The sequence below is a fragment of the Fukomys damarensis genome, unplaced genomic scaffold (assembly GCF_012274545.1).
Source record: "Fukomys damarensis isolate Sample0158 unplaced genomic scaffold, DMR_v1.0_HiC HiC_scaffold_15, whole genome shotgun sequence".
Classification (NCBI taxonomy): Eukaryota; Metazoa; Chordata; class Mammalia; order Rodentia; family Bathyergidae; genus Fukomys; species Fukomys damarensis.
This window is the reverse complement of record NW_022900927.1, coordinates 23,929,127-23,952,745: the sequence shown is the minus strand read 5'-3', so window position 1 is coordinate 23,952,745 and position 23,619 is coordinate 23,929,127. Positions and strand designations below refer to the sequence as shown.

General features: G+C 48.0%; 2 protein-coding genes across 8 annotated transcripts in view; one reads left to right on the top strand and one right to left on the bottom strand.

Moving 5' to 3' along the window:
- The first annotated feature begins 246 nt into the window (after positions 1-246).
- Positions 247-16,684, top strand: Dctn2 (dynactin subunit 2). 2 transcript variants are annotated; one of them, XM_010644590.3, is made up of 15 exons: positions 247-454; positions 1,337-1,405; positions 8,869-8,874; positions 11,655-11,751; positions 11,950-12,011; positions 12,341-12,439; positions 12,722-12,882; positions 13,056-13,203; positions 13,585-13,650; positions 13,852-13,890; positions 14,062-14,139; positions 14,221-14,292; positions 14,534-14,636; positions 14,746-14,837; positions 15,933-16,684. In XM_010644590.3, exons 1-15 carry the CDS (start codon positions 419-421, stop codon positions 16,017-16,019), a joined length of 1,215 nt encoding a protein of 404 aa, XP_010642892.1. In that variant the 5' UTR covers positions 247-418; the 3' UTR covers positions 16,020-16,684. The 2 variants fall into 2 exon arrangements, with proteins under 2 accessions (XP_010642892.1, XP_010642893.1); XM_010644591.3 differs by lacking the exon at positions 8,869-8,874.
- A 330-nt stretch (positions 16,685-17,014) lies between these two features.
- The window catches only part of Mbd6 (methyl-CpG binding domain protein 6), an 8,757-nt gene continuing 2,152 nt past the window's right edge, over positions 17,015-23,619 (bottom strand). Inside the window, exons 1-13 of one of the 6 annotated variants that reach the window (XM_010644610.3) lie at positions 23,406-23,566; positions 22,689-22,752; positions 22,365-22,501; positions 21,973-22,075; positions 21,612-21,771; positions 20,327-21,373; positions 19,481-20,142; positions 18,963-19,116; positions 18,658-18,839; positions 18,129-18,545; positions 17,956-18,008; positions 17,664-17,727; positions 17,015-17,510 (exon numbers count right to left, since the gene is read on the bottom strand). In XM_010644610.3, the coding sequence (XP_010642912.1) occupies positions 17,439-17,510; positions 17,664-17,727; positions 17,956-18,008; positions 18,129-18,545; positions 18,658-18,839; positions 18,963-19,116; positions 19,481-20,142; positions 20,327-21,373; positions 21,612-21,771; positions 21,973-22,075; positions 22,365-22,477 (3,027 nt within the window). In that variant the 5' untranslated portion in view covers positions 22,478-22,501; positions 22,689-22,752; positions 23,406-23,566 and the 3' untranslated portion in view covers positions 17,015-17,438. Of the gene's footprint in view, positions 17,511-17,663; positions 17,805-17,955; positions 18,009-18,128; positions 18,546-18,657; positions 18,840-18,962; positions 19,117-19,480; positions 20,143-20,326; positions 21,374-21,611; positions 21,772-21,972; positions 22,076-22,364; positions 22,502-22,688; positions 22,759-23,405; positions 23,567-23,619 lie in introns of those variants that run through there. The other 5 variants (XM_010644611.3, XM_010644612.2, XM_019210720.2 and 2 more) reach the window with 5 other exon arrangements.

The window sequence follows — 23,619 nt, the reverse complement described above, 5'->3', positions numbered from 1 at the left end:
TTTCTAGTCGTTTAATTTCTGGGAGTCCAGAAAAAGGAAGTATTAAAGTTGTTTTATAGACTTGATGTAAAAATGAAAGAAAGTTGTATGAAATAGCTCTCTAAGGTGCATTATTGTGGGTCCTGGACCAGTGGACCCAGGACTACACATCCCAGAATCCTAGGCGGCGTCTCCTCGCCATTACCTCATTCCCAGGCCTAGCTCTCGCCAATCCCAGCCTCTGCAAGGGTGTGGTAGCGGCTGTTCTCGCGACTTGTGCTTTACCCTTCTGCTGAGTTACCACTATCGCGAGATTTCCTGCTCTGCCGCTCCCTTTGCTGCCGCTTTAGCCGGAGACCCGGACCCAGCCTCTCCCTTACCAGGTCACTGGCCCCAGTCCCACCGAGGCCTGGTCCCCCAGCCCTGCCTCACCGCCGCCATGGCGGACCCTAAATACGCCGATCTTCCCGGCATTGTGAGTACAGGGCCGGCCCGGCTCCGCAAGACCGTGCCCCCGACCTCCCGAAGACCCCCTAACAGACTAGCCCACGACCCTTCCCGCCTGCAGCCCTTCCTCCGCCCCTCAGGCTCGCGCCGCTCGCTTTCAGACCGGCCGCAGCACCTTCCGGACTTCTTTGACCCAATTGGGCCGGGCCATCGGGCGGAGCTCCTGGCCCACTTTCCGTATGTCGCCGGTTCCTGACCCAGAAATCTTCGGGTGCTTACACTTGTGCCCGACATTCTCTGCCATCCTGTCAACACTGTTCGTGCCCATAAGGCCCCGTATCTCTGTCCCAGACATACTTGCCAGGCCACTTAGTGATGGCCTTCATATTGCCAAGTTACTGTGGCAGAACCTTCTTGTGCCCCGTGGGGAACTCAGTCCTTTGGGGAAACTGTGTCTGACCCTTCTCTCCAAATGCACAAGCTGGCATGTACCCTTTTGTGCGGCCTGGCCTGCATTCTGGGGTTGGGGGTTGGGGCACAGGACTTTGGGAACTAAGGTCCTGAGTCACTTTCAGCCCTTGTGCCCGGGGAGTGATGTACAGGGCCTAATTTGAGGATGGCCTTCACCTGCTTTGGACCAAATGATTACCAAGGACCCGCCCTCCTCCATGTTGAGGATAACATCTTTGTTATCATACCGTTTACTGTCTGGTCCCAATAGTGCCTGCTGACATCTCTACCCCAACAGAGACATGGGAACTAGCATGCTGTTCTTAGGACAGGTTGAGAAGAGAGCACAGAATTCTGGCATTGTCTCCTTTCTCCATTAGCCTGTTCAAATGGAGTGGGGTTAAAGGGTGTTGATAGATGCTAGGTAGTGAGTTTGCTTGGTCACTGCTTCCACCTGCAGGCACGGAACGAGCCAGATGTTTATGAAACCAGCGACCTGCCAGAGGATGATCAAGCGGAGTTTGATGCGGTAAGACTGTGCTGCCTCAGGATTCCTCTGGGCTCTGACCTCTCTCCCCCAAATAGGTCCTTTCCCTTCTCCAGGGAGCCACAGCCATAAACGGGTATGCCAGCCCCAGCCTGGGTGGTATATAAGTTGTAGGGCTTAAGGCTTTGCTGGGTTTGCAGTCACCCAGGAGCAATACCCAGTGTCAAGTCAGTGGAATTACAGTTAACAAGAAGTGTTTGTAAAGCCCTGGCTCTTGGGCCTTTTATTTTATTTTTATTTTTTCTAGTATTGAGGCTAGAAACCAGGGTCTTTTGCATGCTAGATAAGCATGCTACCTAGCTCTACCACCCAGCTATATCTCAGCCCTTTTTATTTTTTATTTTGAGACAGGGCCTCACAAAGTTGCCCAAACTAGCCTTGTACTTGTGATATTTCTGCCTCATCCTGGCTGGGATTGTGCCACCATGCCCAGTTATGGCCTTTTAAACACTATGGAAATATCTCAAAACAATTACATTTTAGACTAGTGACTTAGTTAGGTTACTGAGTTCCAATCTGTAACAGTGAATAACTCCAGCACTTGAGAGGCTTAGGCAGGATGATCATCATGAGTTCAAGGCCAGCGTGAACTACATAGTGAGACCCTGTCTCACAAAAGAAAACAGTGAATCATTTATAATCTTCTTGGGGTTAAGAAGTAGACCTTTTATTTTTTATTTTTTTATTTTTGGTACAAGGGATTGAACTCAGGACCTTGTGCTTGTGAGGCAGGCCCAGCACCACTGAGCTAAATCCCTGGACAGGCCTTTTTTATATAAACTATTTCACTCAATACATGTTTATTAGTATCTTACCAAGAACTAGACTTTGAAATGTACAGAAATATTCCTTTGTATGAATATCCAGTGTCTGTAGGGTAAGTAGCTAGAAAATGATGCTGGGCATGGTGGTGCACGCCTGTAATCCTAGCACTTGGGAGTCTGAAGCAGGAGGACTACAGCGAATTTGAGGCCAGCCTGGGCTACATAGTGAGTTCAAGGCCAGCCTAAACTATATATGAAGACCCTGTCTCAACAAACAAATAAAGGAGTTAGAAAATAATTTGGAGGTTTTAGAAAAATAAGTGATCTGGTCAGAGCAAAATAAATTTTAAAATCTTTCATAGCAGAGGAGAGGTCAAGGCAGCACTTTCAGATTTAAGAACTCACGAGGAAAGAATTAGCTGTGGACACATTTTAACCATAATGGAATCACTTAGCATTATTGATTGAATATGTTCATTCTGTGTTGACTTTTGTGCAGTGCAGAGAAAGAAATGTCCCTGCCCTTAAAGAGTCCCAAGAGCCCAAACTAATGGGGAATTAGGATAACATATAAGAGACATAAAACAAAAACAAAAAAACAAAAAACCATATAGGAGACATAGAGCAACACTAAGATGGGTATGTGTGTGTGTGTGTATATATATATATATATATATATATATATATATATATATATATACACACACACACATATATATATATATATCAATACATATATGAAACATAAGGATAAAAAAACCAAAATTGAATGGAAATTACTGTAATAAAAACTGTGTATAAGTGCCCTGGGGATAAAGATCTATAAACATGTCTCATAGGTTTTGTTTTAGGTTCTGTTATTTGCATAGAGAGCTGGGCTGGAGTCACATTGATGCTGTGAGATCTCACTGAAGTTGTGACCAGGAGTCACAGAAACAGGCCCAGTATTTGTGTCTAAGTCCTGTGGCCGTGTCTGTGGGCTGGTTAGTTCTGGGGAATGCTGGTTGCTGGCTTATAATGTATGGCTTGGCGTACTCACTTATTCTTTATTTTATTCCCCTATGTGGAAGTGCTTCCTACCTTGCGGGAAGCACCTTCCCTGTACCTTTTCTCAGTGATGTGTTCCTTGTGGCTTCTGTACTTGCTGGCATGTCAGTCTGTCTCCTAAGCTTGATTATTTGGAGATAAAGCAGTTGATGTCATTGCCCAAGGACCTGAGTGTGCACTGGTCACTCCAAGAGGTATCTTGGGAGAAAGCTGCATCTTCTCATCTTGGCCTAAGCCCCTGTCTATAAAATATCAAGCCCTCATGGTGAAATAATGAACAGAATGCTGTCTGTTTGTCCCTGGCTGTAATTTGAATAGATAGTATCACAGCAATTTCCTTTCCAAACTGATAAAAGTTATAATTTTCCTCTTGAAAGTACTGTGATAGCTCTTAGTAAAAGATGGTGCCCATTCAAGGGATGGAAGATCTGAATATATAGTTCTGATTGGGTGTTTTCTCCCCACTAAGCCTGAACAGCCAATTTTAGTAGCAGCTGGGTAGAGAGATTGATGGGGAGAGGACCCCATGAGAGTTCATTTCCTGAGGCATGTTACCAGGGATGGTGGTCAAGGAATTAAATAGCCTCCATCACCCTAGGCTCATGTAAATGACACTCCATCATTAGGGAGGAGTGGGTTGGATAGGGAGACCTTCAGCTGGCTTGAGGGCTGAGGTGTGTCCTGATATCAGCTAATGTCTCTGGCCCCCTACATGTCCCTAAGGGCCTTAGGAAGGCAGCTTTCAGGAAATCAGCTGAGTAATGATTCTGCTGCTGCTCTTAATACTGATGTAAACATGCAACTTGAGGAGCAATGGGCTGTATGCTTAGCTAACCCAGAAACATTGTATCCATGAGGTCTGGATTCTCACTAGCAGCCTGTCCCCTTCTCACATACCTGCCCAAGACCTGCAACAGGTTACAGTGCACATCATCACTGTTGTGGATGAACCATGAGGTTTTGAGTCACATTCTTAGTGCCTGGCAACCACATTCTCTGCCTTGGTCTCCAAATTATTTTCAATTTTAATTTTATTAGTTTTTAAAATACGTAATATATACGCAGAGAACCAATATTGAAGGCTGTGTAGTGAAGTCTCTCCCACCCCTGCTTAACACCAATCAGGTCACCTATCCCCTTCCTGAAGATAACCAATGTGGCCAACTTCTTTCTCTTTCTCCCTCTCTCTTTCTTTTGAGATATGCAGTTCAGGCTAGCCTTGAACTCACAGTGATCCTCCTGCCTCAGTCTCCCAGTGCTAGGATTCTGGGCATGCACCACCATGCCCAGCTCTCTCTCTCTCTTTTTTAAATGGTTTTATGGATTGAACCTCATACATGCTAGGAATGCACTATACTATTGACTTTCAAATTATTTATTTATTTATGAAAGAGCTTCACTGTGTAGCCCAGGTGGGCCTTGAACTCATAGTCACTTACCCTGTTTCATCCTTCAGAGTGCTAGGTAGGATTATATATGTGCACCACCATGCCTAGTCCTTTTTAAATTTGGAGACAGAGTCTTATTAAGTTGCCTAGGCTGGCTTCAAATTTGCATTCCGCCTGCCTTAGCCTCCTGAGTACCTGAGATTATGGCATGTGCCACCTTGGCCACCTTGGCCAACTTTTTTTTTTTGGTACCAGGGATCGAACTTGGGATTTTGCACTTGCAAGGCAGGCGGTGGAACCACTGAGCTAAATCCCTGGCCCCTTGGCCAACTTTTTGTGTAACCATTTCTAAAAAAATGTTTTAATTTAAAAATTTTTGTTAGTACATATTTACAGTACATAATGCTTTCATTCATCATGGGAAATTGGTACATCTACATATTTGTGGAATCTTCTCAAAGGTCTTCATATTTTTACTTCAAGGGATATCAAGTATTGTTGGCCCTCACTGTCCTTTAACTTCCTCTGATTTCTCTACTATGAAAGAAATTGGACTACAGAAGGAAATAGTGTCCTCTATTATCCCGTGAAGATCTTTATTACTAGTTTAACTTAAACAGAAGTCTTATGAATCCCATTGTGGGAAGGATGGGACAAGAAAGTAGTGGAAGATTTCAGTTTTGCTGTAGATGATCTGATTTTTTTCTCTTAAAATCCCATTAAAACAAGCTTATCAAGAAATAAGATTGTCTTAAGACAAAACTGCACAGTTGGCCCTTTCCTTCTCAATCTAGATAGATCTCTACATTTTAGATACTCATGAGTTGATTAGAGGCTCTTCTTTTTCCAAAAAATTTTTGCACATTGTTAGAGATTAAACCCAGGATCTTCACACAGATGACTTTTTTTGTTTTTTGTCTTTCATTCTGAGACAGTCTTGCTAAGTTGCCCAGGCTGGGCTCAGCCTCCTAGAGTGCTGGGATTGCATATGTGCATCACCTCACACCCCACTTCTAGCCCTCCTCCCCCTTTTTGAAACAAGCTCTTATTTTCAGGTTGGCCTTGAATTCACTGTGTATCCCAGGCTGGCCTCACGAACTCATGACGGTCCTCCTGTCTCAGCCTCCCAAGTGCTGGGATTACAGGCATGTGCTACCATGCCTGGCTTCCTCCAGCCCTTTTTAAAATTTTTATGACAGAGTCTTGCTAAGTTGCCCAAGCTGGCCTTGAACTTGCAGTTTCCTGGCTTCACGGGCAAGCACTACTTTGTCTGGCTTGAAACATATATACATACGTATATATGGGGTTTTTTGTTTGTTTGTTTTATACTGGGGATCAAACTCAAGACCTTATGCTTGCAAGGCAGGCAGTGGCACCACTGAGCTACATCCCTAGCCTTAATATATTTTGTTAGGGAAGCTAATTCCCAAATGGAATACCCTCTGTCAGACCTACAGCCTGCCTTGGGTCAGTGAGGTGTTCTGCTTATGGCTTTTGAACTGCTGGAGCAAGGGGTATAAATTCAGAAAACCTCTTTAGAAACTAGAAGTTTTTCCCTGTATGACACCACTACTCCCAATGACATGTAAAAGGGAGAAAAATTACCTGGCCTTAGTCTGATGGCACTCCAGCATAGTCTGAGCTTAGAATATCATAGAATGTGCTTGATTGTGTTTGTTGACTTTTGGCGCACTTGAACTTACCTGAGTTTCTCCTAATGCTTCCCCCATCCTCCCTCCTCACCACCTTGCCTGGACACTAGTTTGCACAAGTAAGACCATTCAATGCTTCTTTTTTGCATGTTTTTTGTTTTTTGGTTTTTGTTTTTTTTTTTTCCTATCTGCCATCTTGCATGCAATGCTCTGCCACTGTGCAATTGTTGTAGCTAATCATTTTAAATTCCAGTGGATCCCTAGCTGGGTCACTGAGAGACCTGCTGGCCTTATGTTTAAAGATCATTAATCAAGATTTTAAAAAACTGTGATCCACAAATCATTCTCTCTTCCCCTTGTGAGGTCTGTAGAATAAAACTGTCCTGTGGAGGATAGGCTAGAAACATGGAGGCTGTGAATCCTTTTAAACTTGAGAGGTATGTAGGGCCTAGAGTTGAAAGGGAGTTTCTTTTTTCCTTTTGACACTAAAGGGGATTAACATTTTTTATGGATTGACTTTGAGTGATTCTAGACAAGGTGGAAAACAAGGAAGATGGCACAAGTCTTCACTTAGCTATACATGGATATCTGTAGGGGAAAACCCCTCATTTTAATATTATATTTAATACTTTAGAGAAAAGTAAATGAGATGGAAAGGAGGGTTTATATGCAATTTTAAGATAATAATTTGGGAGCTGGGGATTTGGCTTAGTGGTTCTCCCTGCCTCAAAAGTGTGAGGGCCCAAGTTCAGTCCCCGGTACCAAAAACAACAACAGCAAAAAGATAATAATTTGGGTTATTTGTGCTTTTGTGAGCCTTTCTGTTTTTGTACCCCTCCTTTAGAAATGAATGGATGGTCAGCATTACATTGGTCCATCATGGACAGTTTTATTCTGTAGCTCTCTTCATCTTCCTTGTCATCATAGTTCTGAAACCGCCCTGGCTGCAGTGTTGGCTGAGAGCCTGAACAGGCTCAAAAGAGCAGCAGTGGCCACCTCCTCTGTCTTGATTTGGAACCTCAGGTCTTGCCCCCTGAGGCACAGCCACTTAGCCAAACAGTCCTGACAGTCTATGAGTGAAAGGGATTATTCTCTAACACTCACCATTCCTCAGCCTATCCATAAGACAGACCTGGTGGTGGTAGATACTATTTGAAACTAATTTATCACTTTTTTTTTTTTTTTTTGACTGTTCAGTCCTCCCTATTCTGCCCATCTTAAGTTTATGGCCTATCATCTCTCCCTCTCCTTGACTCTCTCCCAAGCTGGTTTTGGCTTGGTGAGACAAGTAAGTTTGGGTTCTTACCTCATGGACTTGCATGTATGCACCTGTGAGCGCTTATGCCCACTGTGTGCAGAGATACTTAGCCCAGACCGCAGGACCTGGTGCCACCTCTATACTGTACTAAAACAGGAGTTTTGCCCTGCTGGACCCTGGCACTGGTCAGGGAATGGAGAGTTGAGTGTATGTGGCTGATATCTGGGGATAGGAATCACTTGTCTTTCTCCCACTGCAGGTTTTCATATGTATATAATATCATCCTCAGTCCCCCACATTTCCATCTGCCCATCACCAGAGCCCCTGGAAGGCAGGGCATACTGCTAGATTTCCCCTTCTAGCAGTTCTAAGCCAGTCTTTTCTAGAAGTTAGACCTTATCTGTGTGGCTTGTACTAAAATAAGGACTTTTAAAAATGATGTCACTCTTCCCCTTATCCATGCATGTAAATCCTGTGGACGGGATTTGAGAAACATGTCCTGTACATAGGCTGGTATCTGTGATTCTTGGTGTCTACTGGGCTCTTTTTGCCAGTAAATCATGGTAGAATTGTTATGCATCACTCAGAGCTGCATAGCGAGTTACCTACCACTCATAATAGATACAAACACACCAGACAGGATTTGCCCTGCCTCTCCTCTGGCAACAGGAAATAAGAATGGGACTGTAATTAGGTACTTTCTATTCCTTTAAACTCACTCTGGGTAGCTGACATATTTTTTGTTCTGCCTAACCTAAAGTCCTGTCAGACAACCCAGGAGACCCACTCTCATTGTGACTTTATTCTGATATCTAAATGTCCAGTTTTTCACTAGAGGAGCCAGTCGACAGGAAGACTTGGACCGTGAACTAGTGAGGAAAACTCTACTTGAGAATTATGAGCCCTCTGTCAGCTACATGTCCCCAATATTTCCATATCCTCTGCTTCATATTCTGCCATTTCTACAGCCCCCCCTTCTCTTCCTGCACTTTCCTGTTTCATGCCACCAGCTTGTAACATCTAACTCCTCATTCTCAGACAATTCTAAATTGATGCCGTTAATGGCAAAGCTTCATGACATCTTCACCACTAGAGAGGAAAGGGTCTCATGGTCTTCTTTCTCTTGGGGTATATGAAGACCTCTAGCTAATTTTTGGCCCCCGAATTTTGCTAGGCGCCCCTGGGGCCCTGGGGTACAGTGTGTTTGAAGATTGTCATGTAGTGCATGTGATAATTTGCTAATAATTTTGTCTTTTTTTTCCCCCTCCCTCGTTCCCATTCCCCCACTCCCTTTCCTTTTAACTCTTGATTTTCTCACCTCTGGGGAAACCACAAGGAGCTGGTAAGAAGCCTGACCTTTCATCTGCTTTGTAATGGGGTGTGCTGTGATGGGCAGTTGTTTCTCTGTCCTCTTGTCTCCACTAAGTCTTTCCTCCCTCCAGTCAGTTCAACACCCACTTGGACATCCTTTTCCTATCTCACAAGTCACTGCAGTGACGCTATCCCAGCCCATGCTCCAGATCTTTGAGACCTTGGCAGAATAGGTGCTGCTGGAGAACTAGCGTGTGCTGCCCACCTGAGTCCCCCTGGGCTGCAGAGGACCCCAGAGAGATCTGAGAATGGCAGCATTGTGCAGCCCTCCTGGCCAGGTCATGCTTGTACAGCAGGGACGGTGGGATGAAGGTGCTGTCTCTTCCTGTGACTGTTTGGAACTCTGAGCCTCACCGTCTCTGTGTTGTCCCCTTTCCACTGTCCCCTTTCCCTTCCCTTTCCCTGTTATTTAGGAGCATAAATAAGAAGCAAGTTCTTGTCTGCATATCACTCACCCATAATGAGGGCTTAACAATTGGTAACTATAACAATTTCTTAGTTTCTTTCTTTGGTCTGTAGAATATGCCTCTCAATATTTTTGTATGTGTGGCATGGGGATCGAACCCAGGACTTTGGAACATGCTAGGCATGTCCTCTGCCGCTAAGCTATAGTCCCATCCCCCATTCTTCTTTTTTTCCCCTTCCCATGCTAAGAATTGAACCCAGAATCTTTGCACTGAGTTACATCCCCAGCCTTTTTTATTTTTTCAGATGAACTCACTAAATTGCTCAGGCTGGGCTCAAACCTGCCATTCTCCTGCCTCAGCCTCCCAGAGTGCTGGAATTACAGGTGTACAACTATGCTCAGCCATTTTATTTTTTTAAATTTATCTTTTTAAGAGGATTTGTTGTTTTAAAAAACTTTTTTTTTTTTTTTTGAGACAGGGTCGCACTAAGTTCAGGCTGCCCTTGAACTCACTGTATAGCCCAGGCAGGCCTCAAACTCAAAGTGATCCTCCTGCCTCAGCCTTCTAAGTCCTGGGATTATAGGCCTATGCCACCATGCCCAGCCATTTACAAAAGATTTTAAAAGGGATTTCTGGGTTTTGACCTGGGGCTTTGGCAAGGAGAAATGGCATATATTCTTAAATGTCAGCTTCAGAGAAAGTTATTGCTCCTGAGCCTGCATCCTTTTCAGACAAACTGTTTCTAGAGACCAGAGACCACATAGTAATTTGTTGAGTGTTTGCTCTGGCTATATCATTTAAGTGACGGTTAAAGAGAGACTCATTTGGGACTCAAATGTCTCTTCCCCCCAGCACTTGGGAGTAGGACATTGGGCCCTTTTGTTTTCCCTTGCTTTATGGCTTCTGCCCTCTGTCTAGCAATTCCCTAAAGAAGAGGCAGAGATCAAAATTGGTATGTCTTACTTTTCTCCCCCCTCATCATTAAGGCTGCCACCCTCATGATTCTTTATCTAGTAGCAGAGCAGAGAGGTGAGGGACAGAGTCTGCCTCTATCTACTGCTCTCTATTCCACTTCCCCTCTCCACTTTCCACATACCCACACACAAGCAGAAGTTCCTGGCTGCAGATAAGAATCGCTTGGGTATCTGGCCTTACCCTGAAACAGTTAAATCAGCATCTAAGAAGGGGACCCAGGCCATTAAAAAAAAAAATTTTTTTTCTTTTTTTTTTTTTTTTTTCTGAGTGATTCTAACGTACAGCCAGGATTGAAAACTTTTTCTAGGTGAAGGAAAAAGTTTCATTTTTGCCTTACTCTTGTGGAAGGTGGACATGTCACCTCCAGCAATAAAGGACTCCTTAATCTCTCCCCCGCCTTCATTACTCTAGCGGGAGGCTGTTCATCTTCTGGTATGGAGGAGGGATGAGAGTCAGGAGTGCCCAGTCTTGGTGTAGTTAGTGGAATCTGAACAAGTTGATGCTTAGTAAAGAGAGAATCTCTGCTTTAGTTTCTAGGTTACAGTGTCTTTTATTCTGTCTGCTGTGTCCCCTACTTACTGTAGAGCTTCAGCTCTTGGGACAGTGCAGCCATGTCAGGGAGAAAGAGTAGGTACCATGGCTTCTCTGTAAAGAGATACTGCATCATCTTCATTTCAGGGCTTACATCTGACCTTTGCCCAAGGTGTTCCTGGCAAGCAGTTATTGTTTATGATTGTTGCCTCTAAGAGGTTCCTTTAAAAATAAGCCAGTAAGCCCCTGACTCTTCGCCTTATCCTCTGAATTGCCTGACCTCACAGCAGCCAGGAAACTAAGCTTCTAGTCAGGCCCTCTGCCAATCTTACTTTTGTATCTAAGTGCTGGTGTCTTACCTTCAGCAGATTTAATATTCATACTCAGAGATATTGGCCTGTCTGCCTTCCTTCCTCTTTCCTCCAGCACAGGATGGGAGGTCAGCTTTAAAATGGACTTACTCAGTTGGCAAGGAGATTTACTTTTGGGAAGGGGAGGTTAAAGAGGTCAGCTTGGTTTCTTGCCTTGAATGCATGTTATGTGCCAGATACATGGGAAGGGTGTGGGGGGGTGGTATGTACAGAGTGGGTGGGGAGCTTTGCTGCTTCTGTTCCTAGCTGAATCAGGGTGTTAATATTTATACAACTGAGGCTCCAAATTTACCAGGAAGCTTCTGTTTCCTAGATTGAGCCTGGGTTGGCAGCTTGTAATGAAGTCACCCTTCTTTCCCCTTGGAAAAGTCGGGCTTAGTCTCAGTGGTTTGTGATTTTTGTGGGCTACAGGAAGTTCTAGGCTGGGAATAAGTCTCCTATTTTGTCTGAACTACCTGTTCCTGCAGGAGGAGCTGACCAGCACAAGTGTGGAACACATCATTGTCAATCCCAACGCTGCCTATGACAAATTCAAGGACAAGAGAGTGGGGACAAAGGGACTTGGTGAGCCTGATCTGAAGTTGGGTAGGGGGAGCCTGGAGGACAAGCATGAAGAGTGATTTCCTGTCCTCAGATTTCAATGACTTTTGTTCTGGGGAAAGGATCACTCATGGAAATCTGGTGAAGCCCTCATACTCACCTGAGAATATGACTACCTTAGTTCTAGATCAAGCCCTCAGTCCCATTTTCTTTTCTTGGCAGATTTCTCAGATCGCATTGGAAAAACCAAGAGGACAGGATACGAATCTGGAGAATATGAGATGGTTTGTTTTGTGTGTGTTGATGGTGTGATCCTGTCTAGCAGACATTTAGCAGGGAAATCAAGGGGGTAATGTCAGGATTCTTGAGTTTCTCTGGTCAGGTTCCTAAGGAAGCCAGCAGGATGCGGTTGATGATGTTCTGCCCCCACTGCTATCCCTGATTGTTCTGGGAAGTCCCCAGGCCTCTCGCTATCTCCATTTCTTTTGTATCAGGGTGTTAAGGATTCGGGTGTTGAATATGATACCTTATGACTTAGGCCCAGGATTTGGACAAATTCTTGAAGCTCTCTGTAATGGGAGGTGTAACATCAATCTCGGTGCTTGCTCTCTAGCTTGGAGAGGGCCTGGGAGTGAAGGAGACACCTCAGCAAAAGTACCAGCGATTACTGCATGAGGTCCAAGAGCTGACAACTGAAGTTGAGAAAATCAAGGTAACTATACATTCTTTTCTCCCCACCTCTGCTGTATACATGGCTTACATAGCAGAGCAGGACCTCCCAGAAGGAAGGGAGTTTCCCGAAACTCCTTAGATAAGGAGACTGAAGTTTCCAGGGTTGGGAGATACACATGCATCTACATTTAGAGTTATTAGGTAGGCAGTCTACTGTGCTAAAAACTGACTTCCAGCCACAGCTGTCCTTACAGCTATTGATCTTTTTGTTGTCTTGATTTATTCCTGCCACCCCACATGGTCTGCCTCTTTTTCATACCAGACAACAGTAAAGGAGTCAGCCACTGAGGAGAAGCTAACCCCTGTGGTGCTGGCTAAGCAACTGGCAGCCCTGAAACAGCAGCTGGTTGCGTCCCACCTAGAGAAGCTCCTGGGTCCCGATGCTGCAATCAACCTCACTGACCCTGATGGAGCTCTGGCTAAGTGGGTGTCCTACTTTGTTGGAAAATCGTTGCTGATTGGGGTTCTGGAAGAACCGTCAGCTGGTGATAAGGGATATTAAGTGGGGAAATGGCCTAGCTATTCTTTAACGTTGACTGTGAGGCAAGAGTGAGTGACTGGCCCTCATCCTTGTCTTATTCTTGTTTTCTGAGCAGGCGCCTACTTCTGCAGCTAGAAACAACAAAGAACAGCAAAGGGAGCTCAGGGGGAAAGACCACCAGTGGAAACCCCCCAGATAGCAACCTTGTCACTTATGAGCTACATTCTCGGCCTGAGCAGGACAAGTTCTCCCAAGCTGCCAAAGTATGTATGTATGTATGTAGTGTGTGTGTGTATGTGTGTGTGTGTGTGTGTGTGTGTGTGTGTGTGTATAGGTATGTATATGTGTGTGTGTGTGTGTGTATGGTTGAAGGGCCAGAGGGGAAGTGGGCCTAGCATTTTTCTGCCTCTAAAGGATCAGACCTGGGGAGAGGGTACTAGGAAAGCTTTCTCTTGATGTCTCATTCTCCATGTTTCCCTTGTCCATCTACTTTCAGGAGTTGATTTTGGCTAGGGATGTGTTACAAAGAAAGGAGTCCCTTAGGGAAGGGGTGGGGAATGACAAGCAGACAAAGCATGATCTTGTTCTTCCTACTGTAGCAAGAGCACCATGACAGCAAATCTTAACTTCCTTTCTTCCCCTAGGTTGCAGAACTTGAGAAGCGCCTAACGGAGCTGGAGGCAACTGTCCGCTGTGATCAGGATGCTCAGGTCAAGCGCTCTCCTTTACTTAGCCTGAGCCTCAAATCCAGTATCATGAGGTCCACAGCATTCCAGATAAGCCTGGGAGAAGTCAGCAAAGGGCTTTGGTTTCTAGGATCTGCCAGCTAGAAGGTTGAAGGGTGGGGAAAGGTGGTAATCACATGGCTATGAGGTTCACTGGTTTTTTTTCTTCCCTACCTTTTCCTCCAGAATCCCCTTTCTGCAGGTCTGCAGGGAGCCTGTCTGATGGTGAGTATGGAAGGAGTGTTGTGTTACAGAGGGGAGACTGGTACTGGACTTGTTCTAAGACTCACTTCTGAGTTATACCTACATATGAACTAACTCTCATGGAATATGGAAGGCCTGTTCTTAGTGTTCTTAAGTCCAATGGATTTCCCTTTGATACCCTCCAACCTCCAGGAGACTGTAGAGCTGTTACAGGCAAAGGTGAGCGCGCTGGACCTTGCAGTTTTGGACCAAGTGGAGGCTCGGCTACAGGTATTTAATGGGGCACAAATGCATTCTGGGTAGCTTGAGATACCCTGGGTGCCCCATCAGCTTTAAAATCTGTGCTTTCAGAGTGTTCTGGGAAAGGTGAATGAGATTGCCAAGCATAAAGCCTCTGTGGAGGATGCAGATACGCAGAGCAAGGTCAGGAAGATCCCTTCCCCAATTTCATACCCCTTTTGCTGCCTCGGGTTCTCAAAGTGGTATTACCAAAGCCTGCGAACACACTGGATCTTCAGGTCCTGTCTCTATAAGCTCCTATCTTCTGAGAAAGTCAGGACAGTGTTTCCCTCTCTCCTTGATCCTTTCTCCAGCTTAGTGAAGTAGCAGTGAGTTCTTTATGGCCATCTCAGCCATCTGCTTGGGCCCTGTCATGTCCCTCTAGGTACACCAGCTATATGAAACCATACAGCGCTGGAGCCCCATAGCATCCACCCTTCCTGAGCTGGTGCAGAGACTTGTTACCATCAAGCAGCTGCATGAGCAAGGTGGGAAGCCAAATGCCTGCCAGTCATGCCAAGAATTGAAAAAGCCACTTTATTCCTCTTCTTGTCTTGGCTTCTAATCTCAACTATACCTTTGTTTCTTCATTTGTAGCCATGCAGTTTGGGCAGCTCCTGACACACTTAGATACCACCCAGCAGATGATTGCCAGTTCCCTCAAGGACAATGCCACCCTTTTGACCCAGGTGTGTACTTCTGTTTTGATCTGCCCTCACTTTTCTCCAGCACATACAAAGTCCTCCAGCTTTACCACTTAAGGTTTTGCCTTAGTCCATTTTGTGGCCCAGTGTTGTGGCAGGGGCTTAGTTTGAATCTCCATACTGTTTTTTTTGTTGTTTTTTTTGGTACTGGGGATTGAACTTGGGTCCTTGTGCTTGCAAGGCAGGCCTCCGAACCGCTGAGCTAAATTCTCGGCCCTCTCCATACTGTTTCTCAGCAGTTAGGACCTCTGACAACTCAATGGATCCATCTTTCTAATTTGTAAATTGCACTTCTTTCAGTTATGTGGGTTAGATGCACTAATACAGGTGAATCATTAGGCGTTAGTGCACGTTTGTTTTAATATTCACTTTTTCTGTATAGTCCCAACATGGCTTTAGAGTCTTTGCCAGGGTCCATCCACTTCCTCTCACCCGTTCTCTCTCAGGACCATGACCCTCACCCTCTTCATTCATGCCTTTAGTAATGCCTGGCATCATGGGACCACAGAGATAAGGGAAAACAAAGTACTTGTTACAGCTGGGCACAGTGGCACGCACTTGTAATCTCAGCTACTCAGGCTTATTTGGTTCTCATTACATACAACAGATTTTTTTAAGTAGTAGTAGGAATTGAACCCAGGGCCTTAAAACTGAGCTGTATCTCCAGCCCTTTTGTTAATTTGATACCAGGTCTGTTAAATGGTCAGTGCTGGGCTAGAACTTGTTATCTTCTTACCTCAGCTTCTGAAGTACTAGGTTTACGGGTGTAAACCACCAAACCTGGCTAGGATGGGAATTTTTTTTTTTTGCTACCAGGTATCAAATTCAGGATGTGGTTGCTGGGGAGGTGCTGTGCCACTGAGCTATATCCTGGCCCTGGGATGGGAATTTTTAGGAGTCCTGCAAATGCCAAGATAGGCCCGTGGTACTCCAATGGTAGTTTTTGAAAAACACTTATAAAACACCTTCCCCTGGCCGATATACTGTTTCCATTTATTTTTTCTTTTCTGTAATTTCTTCGTGTTTTTCATGCAGGTAAGCATGTCAGCCTGACAGTACACCTCTCTACCCTCTTTGTAGGTGCAGACAACCATGTGTGAAAACCTGGCTACGGTTGAGGGAAACTTTGCCAGCATTGATGAGCGGATGAAGAAGCTAGGAAAGTGAGCACCTTTAGGAAGTGGAGAACAGGGATAACCCCTGCTTCTCTGAACTCTCTCTTAACAGCTACACAGGGTTTCCCCTTCATTGTAACTCTCCCAGCCCCATCCTATTTGACACTGGGGGCAAGGGTTCTTGCATGTGGGGTTTATGCCCCTCCCCCAATGGACAGAGTGGTAGCTGGGGGATATTATATGTGGTCTCCCCTCAGGCCCAGGGGATGAGGACATGGGCTTAGTCATATGCCAGCTCATGACCAATACTGCTTTGCCTGGTATAGGGAAGGATTGGGTCCTTGTCCTCCAACACAGCTTCTGTGGCTGACTATAATACTGTACAACTGTTTCTGACCATTAAATGCTGTTGTACTCTGTGTGGCCTCTGCTGTTTCCTGGGAAGAAGCAGTACTGAGACAGACAAACATTCAGCACATAGTAGACAGTCTAAGCCACTCCACTACAAGAAACAGATTTCAGTTGTAGCCTGTTCTTACCAAAGAACTAAATAAAAAATGAGTACAGAGCCAGAGCCAGAGTTTCAAAATATTCTCATCTGTTAAATTAAGAGTGTCTCCCATAGAAAAGCAGTGGAGGCCCCAAAGGGCAAGTACAAAACAGAATTAAAACTCCCAAGGGTCTTGTCTTTACAAAAGAAAAGGCAGGAGGCAGCCCCTGGACAGCTGGTCATGCTGGCCGCTCCGGTTGGACCACGTTGCATAATCCTCAGTCGCATCACCACAACGTCTCTGAGCATTTTGATGGGGGGAAAAGGGGCAGTGTAGTGTGTATGGGAGGAGAGGCCCAGAGGGCTCTATTTGCCCCCTTATCCCCTTTTTGTATTCCAGAGGACAATAGAGGGAACCTGGCTACACTCTGAAATGAGGCTATGTGTTTCAAACCTGGGGAAAGGGGTAAGAGGGGATCTGTGCTTTGAGCAACCTGAGCCAGAGGCAGAGGGATGTTAGGGTGGGGGAAGATGCATGATGCTTATTGCTTTGTACCTTTCACTGGGAAGGAGGGCAGCAGCCAACAGTAGCTCACAGGTTTGTAAACTGAGCCTGCTGGCTTTAAGAAGGGAGGCAATGAAGTCGAATTAAATATAAAAGAGTCATTTGTGCAAAAATAACTTAAACAAATAAAAGACCTGGGGAAGGGGGTGTTCCCCTTAGCGCCTGGTGGGGAAGAGGGCCATATACCACCCCCCCAGGCCTTTTCAGTGACATGGCTTTGGGGGGGAGAGGGTGAGCTTCCCTACCCCCTGCAATGGCTCAGGATGGGATTGTAGGGGAAGGGGTTGCATTTGTGCTCTGAGTGGGGAGTAGTACCCCCACCCACTGTCCACAGGTGCAAGTGGCTGGCAGGGGCTCCCAAGGCTCAGCACTCAGCTCTCCCCAGTCATGGTCAGATCCAGCTCCAGGTATGGCTGCTATGGGGCCAGTTTCCTCCTCTTGTTTTTGGCAGGACGGCCAGGGCGGGCCCGGGGAGGCAGAGGGACAGCCTATTCAGAGGGGAAGTTAAAAGAGTAATCAGCTAGGTATCAGGAAATCTTTTATTTATTCTTGACTTCCTCTAAGCCTCTCTCCCTTTCTTATCCCTTACATACCCCTCCTCATTCACCCACCCATCTACACCCAAACACATTCACACTTACTCGGGTTGTAGGGCTGGGTTCCAAGGTAACATCCTGGCGGGAGCTATTGCTGTTTCTGGTAGGGCTGCAATAAGGGGCACAGATGATCAGGAACAGCTCCCAAGCACCAGGTGAATTTCAGAAGGTTGGGTGGGAAACTTTCTACATTTGGATAGTAAAGGCATAATATCCTTATTCATATTCAAATAAATTATCTGCCCTTTTTTGAAAGCCAAGCCACTATTTGGACACTTCTATAACCCCAAGAAGCAGCAAGGCAAAGGCCAGTTTAAAGGGTGAGCCTAACACTCACTTGTATTTTCTCCTCCGGCCACGACGAGACTTTCTGACTATCCCCAGGGGCACCTGAGAAAAGAGATTCTGTGTGTATAGAAAAGTGAGAAAAGGCACCAGCCACCCCACGCCCCCCCCCCGCATTCCTCAGAGCCTCCAGGCCCAGCCCTCTCTCTTAATCACTGTACTCACCTTAAGGTCCTCAGAATGGGGCCCAGGAGGGGGTGGGTCCTTGGGCTCAGCACCCCCTTCAGCCAGCTCCCCATTATGCTGCCAGTGGTGGGTCCTCCTTGGGGACCGTTCCATTTGTCCATTGAAGCCACCACGTGTCCCCCACTTGAGGGCCAGTCGGCCAGGCTCTCGCCGGCTGCCGGGCTTTCGGCCCCGACTTGGCCTGGCTTCACCATTAATGCCCCTAAGTCCCCCTCCTCCCCTCCGGCCCCGTTTCCCTGACCCCCTCCCAGTAAGCAGCTCAGGGACTGGGGGGTCAGGAGAACTGTGGGGTGGGGCTAAGGCACTGAGGGGAGGCCGGGCAGGCTCTGGTTCAAGGGCTGAAGTAGGACTCTCAGGGGGCAGACAGGGGGCTTCTGGCTGCTCTGGAGGAATCTGCTGGCAAAATAAGACTTCAGTCAGTTTCAGATTCAATCTTTTATACTGTAACTCAGAAATCCTTAAATTTCCAGTTTTAGAAAAAAAAATTTTTTTTCTGACAAATATTCACCTCTGTCCTCACCTGGAGACTCTGTAGCAGGCAGGCTAGGGGACTAGAAGCCTCTGAGAGGGGTGGAGGAGCTCCGCCCCCAGGGAGGAGCTGCAGCCCCAACTGGCCAGAGAGAAGGGGGCCAGGAGGTTGCAACAGGCTGGGGAGGGTTCCAGGGCTGCTGGTCAGTGAAGATAGGTCACCTGTTGAAAAATCAGACAGAGGTCTCTCCTAGGCAAACCAATTAGGCAGAACAAACCCTACTATTCTCTAGGCCAGTTGAGACTTTCTTCCTCACTTTTTTACTGCTTCTCTTTCAGACTCACCCAGCAGGCTGGCACTCAGCAGAGGGCTAAGGAGTTGGGGGGGTCTCCCTGAGTTGGAGGGGGCCTTGCCCAGAGAGGAGGCCCCCGGGTCAGTAGTTGCCATGGTGACACTGGAGGTAGGTGGTCCAGGTTGGGGCGAACTCAGGACACAGGGCTAGGAAAGACAAGTTACAGCACTTACATACTTAAGGTATTTGATTGACTTACAGTATTTTCATATACAGGATCTGACTGAAGCCTCAAGTGACATAGGCCATGTTTACTCAGCAGACTCTGTTCTCACAGCTATCCCACCAGAGCAAGTCCTCCCCAGAACTCCTAAGAGCTCAGGCATGAAACTTGAAAGGCTTTCATTCCCAGCTCCCATGTTTGCTTCTACCTCTTGTCCTGTCCCATCCACTCATCCCCTATCCTCACCTGGGGGGGTGTCCCCGAGGGGGGATCCAGGCTGGCAGCCAACCAGCTCCCATTTGCTTCTCCCTCTTGTCCTGTCCCATCCACTCATCCCCTATCCTCACCTGGGGGGGTGTCCCCGAGGGGGGATCCAGGCTGGCAGCCAGCAGCGCAGAATTTAAAGCTATGAGGGTAGGGGGGGCTGAAAGTGGGGGGAAAAGTAGAGGGGGCAGGTCTCCTAAACCTGAAAATGGCTCCCCACTTGGACCTCCAGCTCCCTCTGAAGATCCCTCCCCATCTCCAGCTGTGGGGCCCAGGGCCAAAAGGGGCAGAAAAGAGGCAAGGAGATTGCTAGGGGGTGCAGAAGGAGGTGACAGAAGGTCTGAGGAGGGTGGTGGAAGCAAGGAAGCCACCAAAAGCGAAGGCCCATCAGGCTCGCCTGAAGCTAGGGGAGGGCCAGGGCCTCCTGGTGGGGGTAGCAGGGGCTCAGGGGGAGGCTGTCCTCCACCCCCAGCCAGCACACCAAATAAACTGTGGCTGAGCAGTGGAGAGGGTGGAGGCTGCCCCAGACTCAGAGGGAGAGGCAGGGCCCCCAGCACCCCTGGGAAGCCAGCTCCACTCAGCGCCAGGCCCTGCTCAGGGCTAGGAAAAGGGAAAGCCTCCCCACCAGCCAAGGGAGGCAGAGGACAGGCTGGGCCCGCCCCCATCCCCAGCCCTTCGGATGGGCTTTGAAGCACAGGGCTGGGGACTATGGGGGCTTTGGAGGCAGCTGGTGGGGCATGGGCACCTGTAAAAGAAGAGAAAGATTCAGCTCAAGGGAGTTCCTTTCTCCCGGCCACCAAAGATCCCAAACTCCTTGCCTTCCACTCAACCACCAAAGAATGCTAAAATTTCACCTAAATGCCCTCTCTGCCCTCCCTGGCTGCCTCCATTCCCTCAGGATGAAGAAGGGCTCCACAACACTTACATACCTGGCACACTGCTGAGGCTGCCACTGGTGGTCCCAGGCAGGGAGGGCTGGATAGGGTGCCTGGGCTGGGGAGGGCTCCCTGAGGAGAGGGTTGGGGGAGGAGGAAGGTGTGCATCTGACCCCAAAAGGTTAAAGCTTCCGTCAGAGTGGGAAGGGCCAGGGGTGGGGAGTCCCAGCAGAGACAATACAGAAGGGAGAATCGGTTGGGAAGGTTCTGGAAGAGGAAAAGGCTGGGGCATAGGAGCAGGGACCCGAGAACGGCTCCGTCTAGGGGTCTGAGGGCTTCCCCCTTCTAGCAATCGCAAGACAGTTGGAGGTCTGCGGGATCGACGCTGAGAGGGATGGGGTGATGGGTGAGAAGCAGAGGGTGCCTGGGCACGGGGCCTTCGACCCTGTAAAGTGCTGGGAGAGGGTAGCGGGGGATGCTGTGCCTTGGCCGCTGCAGAGAGTAGGCTGCTAGCAAGAAAGGGGGGTGCCCCAGGCCCCTCCACCGTGGGATCCCCTCCCAGGGATCCCAGGACCAGGGGCAGGTGCATAGTGGCTGAAGACACTGGTGGCTGAGTGGCAGGACCAGAGAGGCCAAGGGGGGCAGGGAGATTATTGCTTGGGGGCAGGGGAGGGGGTGTTAAGGCATCACTACAGTGGAAGAGAGGAGGATCTGAAGGTGGTGAGGAAGAGGCAAGAGGGGCTGGAGGAGAGCCTAGGTCAGAGGGCACCAGACTGGACCGGAGGGCAGCTCCCCACTGGTATGAGGGGGCATTGAGGCTGATAGGTGGAGGAGGTGGGGCTGGAGAAGGGGCATTGCCCCTTGGGAGGAAACAGGGGCTGCTGCTGCCCCCAGAGGGGGCAGGGTCAGGAAGCCTTGGTGGCTGGAAGAGCTCCCCAGGGCCCACTAGAGAAGGAAAGGCCTGGGGAACTGAGGGTGGCTCTTGGGGAAGGGAGCCAAGACCCCCATTAAGTGGAGTTGCAGGAGGAATTCGACAGGGAGCACAGGCAGAGGGGGGCCCTGGGGACACAGTGTGGAACATTTGGGGGCTTGCTCCCTCTCCTGCAATAAATGAGAAATGAAGGGTTAACCTGTAGCTTCCCTTTCAAGAACTTTTTTTGTCTTCTCTAGTCCTATCTCCCGAAAGTTCCCAGCCTTCCAATCCCCTCCGCTTACCAAGAAGCTCCACATACCACTCCACCCTTCTCCTTACTCCCTCTCATACATCTCCCACCATCCACCTTCCACCTTCCATCCTTAAGATTTTCCTCAGTCTTCTGCAAAGTGGCAGAACACTCACCAGAAGAATGTGAGCAGGTGGTCTCCATGCTTCGGTACAGAGTTGCCATGGCAACAGCTTTCCGGCGGTGGTTGCACAGCTTGGTCATGTCCTCCTCTGATGCTGGCCCCACCCCAGCCCCACCCGGGGTCACCGGGGCCAAAGGGTCAAAGTTGAAAACCTGTAGGGTAGAAGGCAAGGGCAGGAACCCTGAGGGTGTGTCTCCAGAGCAGGGGCAGAGGACAGCTCTGCCTAGGGGTTTGAGGGCTTCCCCCTTCTGGCAATTGCAAGACAGCTGGGGGTGCCAAAGGCTACCTAGTCAGTGATTTGCACTGTCTCCAGGTTTATCCCTGTACTCTCTGGGACCCATCATGACTCTGACCTTGGGGACATTGAGTGGACACTCCAGACCACACTTGCAGGTCCCATCTCTGAGGAGGTAGCTCCGGGTTTGTTCCAAGGAAGACAGCTCTGTGCCACTTGGGCTGGAAGAGGACAGGGCCAGAGATTAGGTGACAGTGAATCAGAAAATACTCCCTACCAAACACTTAAGTTTAAGAATTTCCCAGAAAAGGCAGAAGGTAAGGGAAGTACGACAGAGAGAAAATGGATTCAAGGCCCAGAAATACAGAGCGCAAAGATGGCTGAGGAAGAATGAAGAAGAGCAACAGGGTACCAGAAATCAGAACTTTGAAAGCAGAGGTGGGAAAAAAAAGTTAGGCAAGCCAAGGACAGCCAGGTTGATCAAGCCTGAGGAACGCTGAAGATCTATACCTGATATAGAGCACAGCACCCTCTCGCACACAGCGCTGCCAGCCGATGGGGACAGATGTGGCCACAGGGCCCCCAGCTCTGTCTGCTCCACTGCTCTCATTGCCCCCATTCATTGTGTGTAATCAGCTCCCGCGTGCCTAATAACACAGACATCCATGTGGGCACTAGGAGGATTAAACTGGGCTGGATACCTGACAGGGACTCCAGGAAGGCAAAGGTTGTGGGGAGACCCAAGGAAATTCAGGGGAAGCCTCAGAATGACAAGGTGCTCCTAAGAGACCTAGGAAAATGACAAGGAATCCTCTGCCATACTGCCATAGCTACCTGAACATCTCTGCAAACATCGTGAGGTCCAGTCTAAAGCCCAGGCCGCCAGCTTAGCCCACACCTGCAACATAGGAGAAAGGATCCTCAAGAATTTGCCCAACTTAAAAAGAGCACCACAGCCCAGGACGATCAAGAAGAGACCCTAACAATGTGAAGTGCCTAAAATGATCTCAGGGATTTGCTGGCTGAGTCCATAACCATCTTTTCAAAGTCCAGTCCCTAAAGATCATAGAGGGTCAGGGACTGAGCTCCCAGGGACCAAAGCATCCTAGCCCAATTTCCAGGCATATGGTGGGTCAGGCCCTTTGTCCTATTAGGGACACCTCTGTGTGTGACGTGTGGGCAAATTCCCATAATGCCAGGACACTGAGAAGTTTCCCAGAGCATCTGGCTTCATCTCCCCGAGAAAGTTCATATAAAAAGTAGACTGCCCCATGGGTCACCAGGCAATGGCCCAATTACCTGCTGGAAAGATAGCAGCAAAATTCCCCCTGCCCACTCCATCAGACAATTACTGATCTAGTTTATTTGGGGCTTGGGTGAACAGAGAATCACAGCACTGCCCTCAGGATCCAAAGAAGCTCCTTATTCTCCAAGACTAAGGCAAAGAAGATTCAGAGCTTCCAATATCCCTGGTTTCCGATTAGCTCCAAGACGTGCTCTTCTGATATGCGGGGCGCCCCCCAAACCTGCAAGTATTTCCCCCAACCTCACCATAGCTCCCACTCCACACTGACGATTTCCAAACTTTCCCTCTCATAACAAGGCGCCCTGTCACCCAGACTGCTTCCCTCTGCTTGGGGAGGAGGGGAAGGCGCACGAACTAGGAAGGAACTTGGAGAGAGGGCGGGCAGAGGGTGGGCAAAGCACTGAAGGGAGGGAGGTGAGGAAGGCAGAAGTCAGGCAGTGAGAGGGAGAAACGGCGGGG

What these genes read in the sequence shown, in the direction of transcription:
- Dctn2 (XM_010644590.3), top strand. Translation starts at nt 419, where the DNA reads ATGGCGGACCCTAAATACGCCGATCTTCCCGGCATT. An exon ending in ACGCCGATCTTCCCGGCATT is followed by an intron (nt 455 to 1,336) that starts GTGAGTACAGGG and finishes TTCCACCTGCAG; the next exon opens with GCACGGAACGAGCCAGATGT. An exon ending in CTGAAGTTGAGAAAATCAAG is followed by an intron (nt 12,440 to 12,721) that starts GTAACTATACAT and finishes TTTTCATACCAG; the next exon opens with ACAACAGTAAAGGAGTCAGC.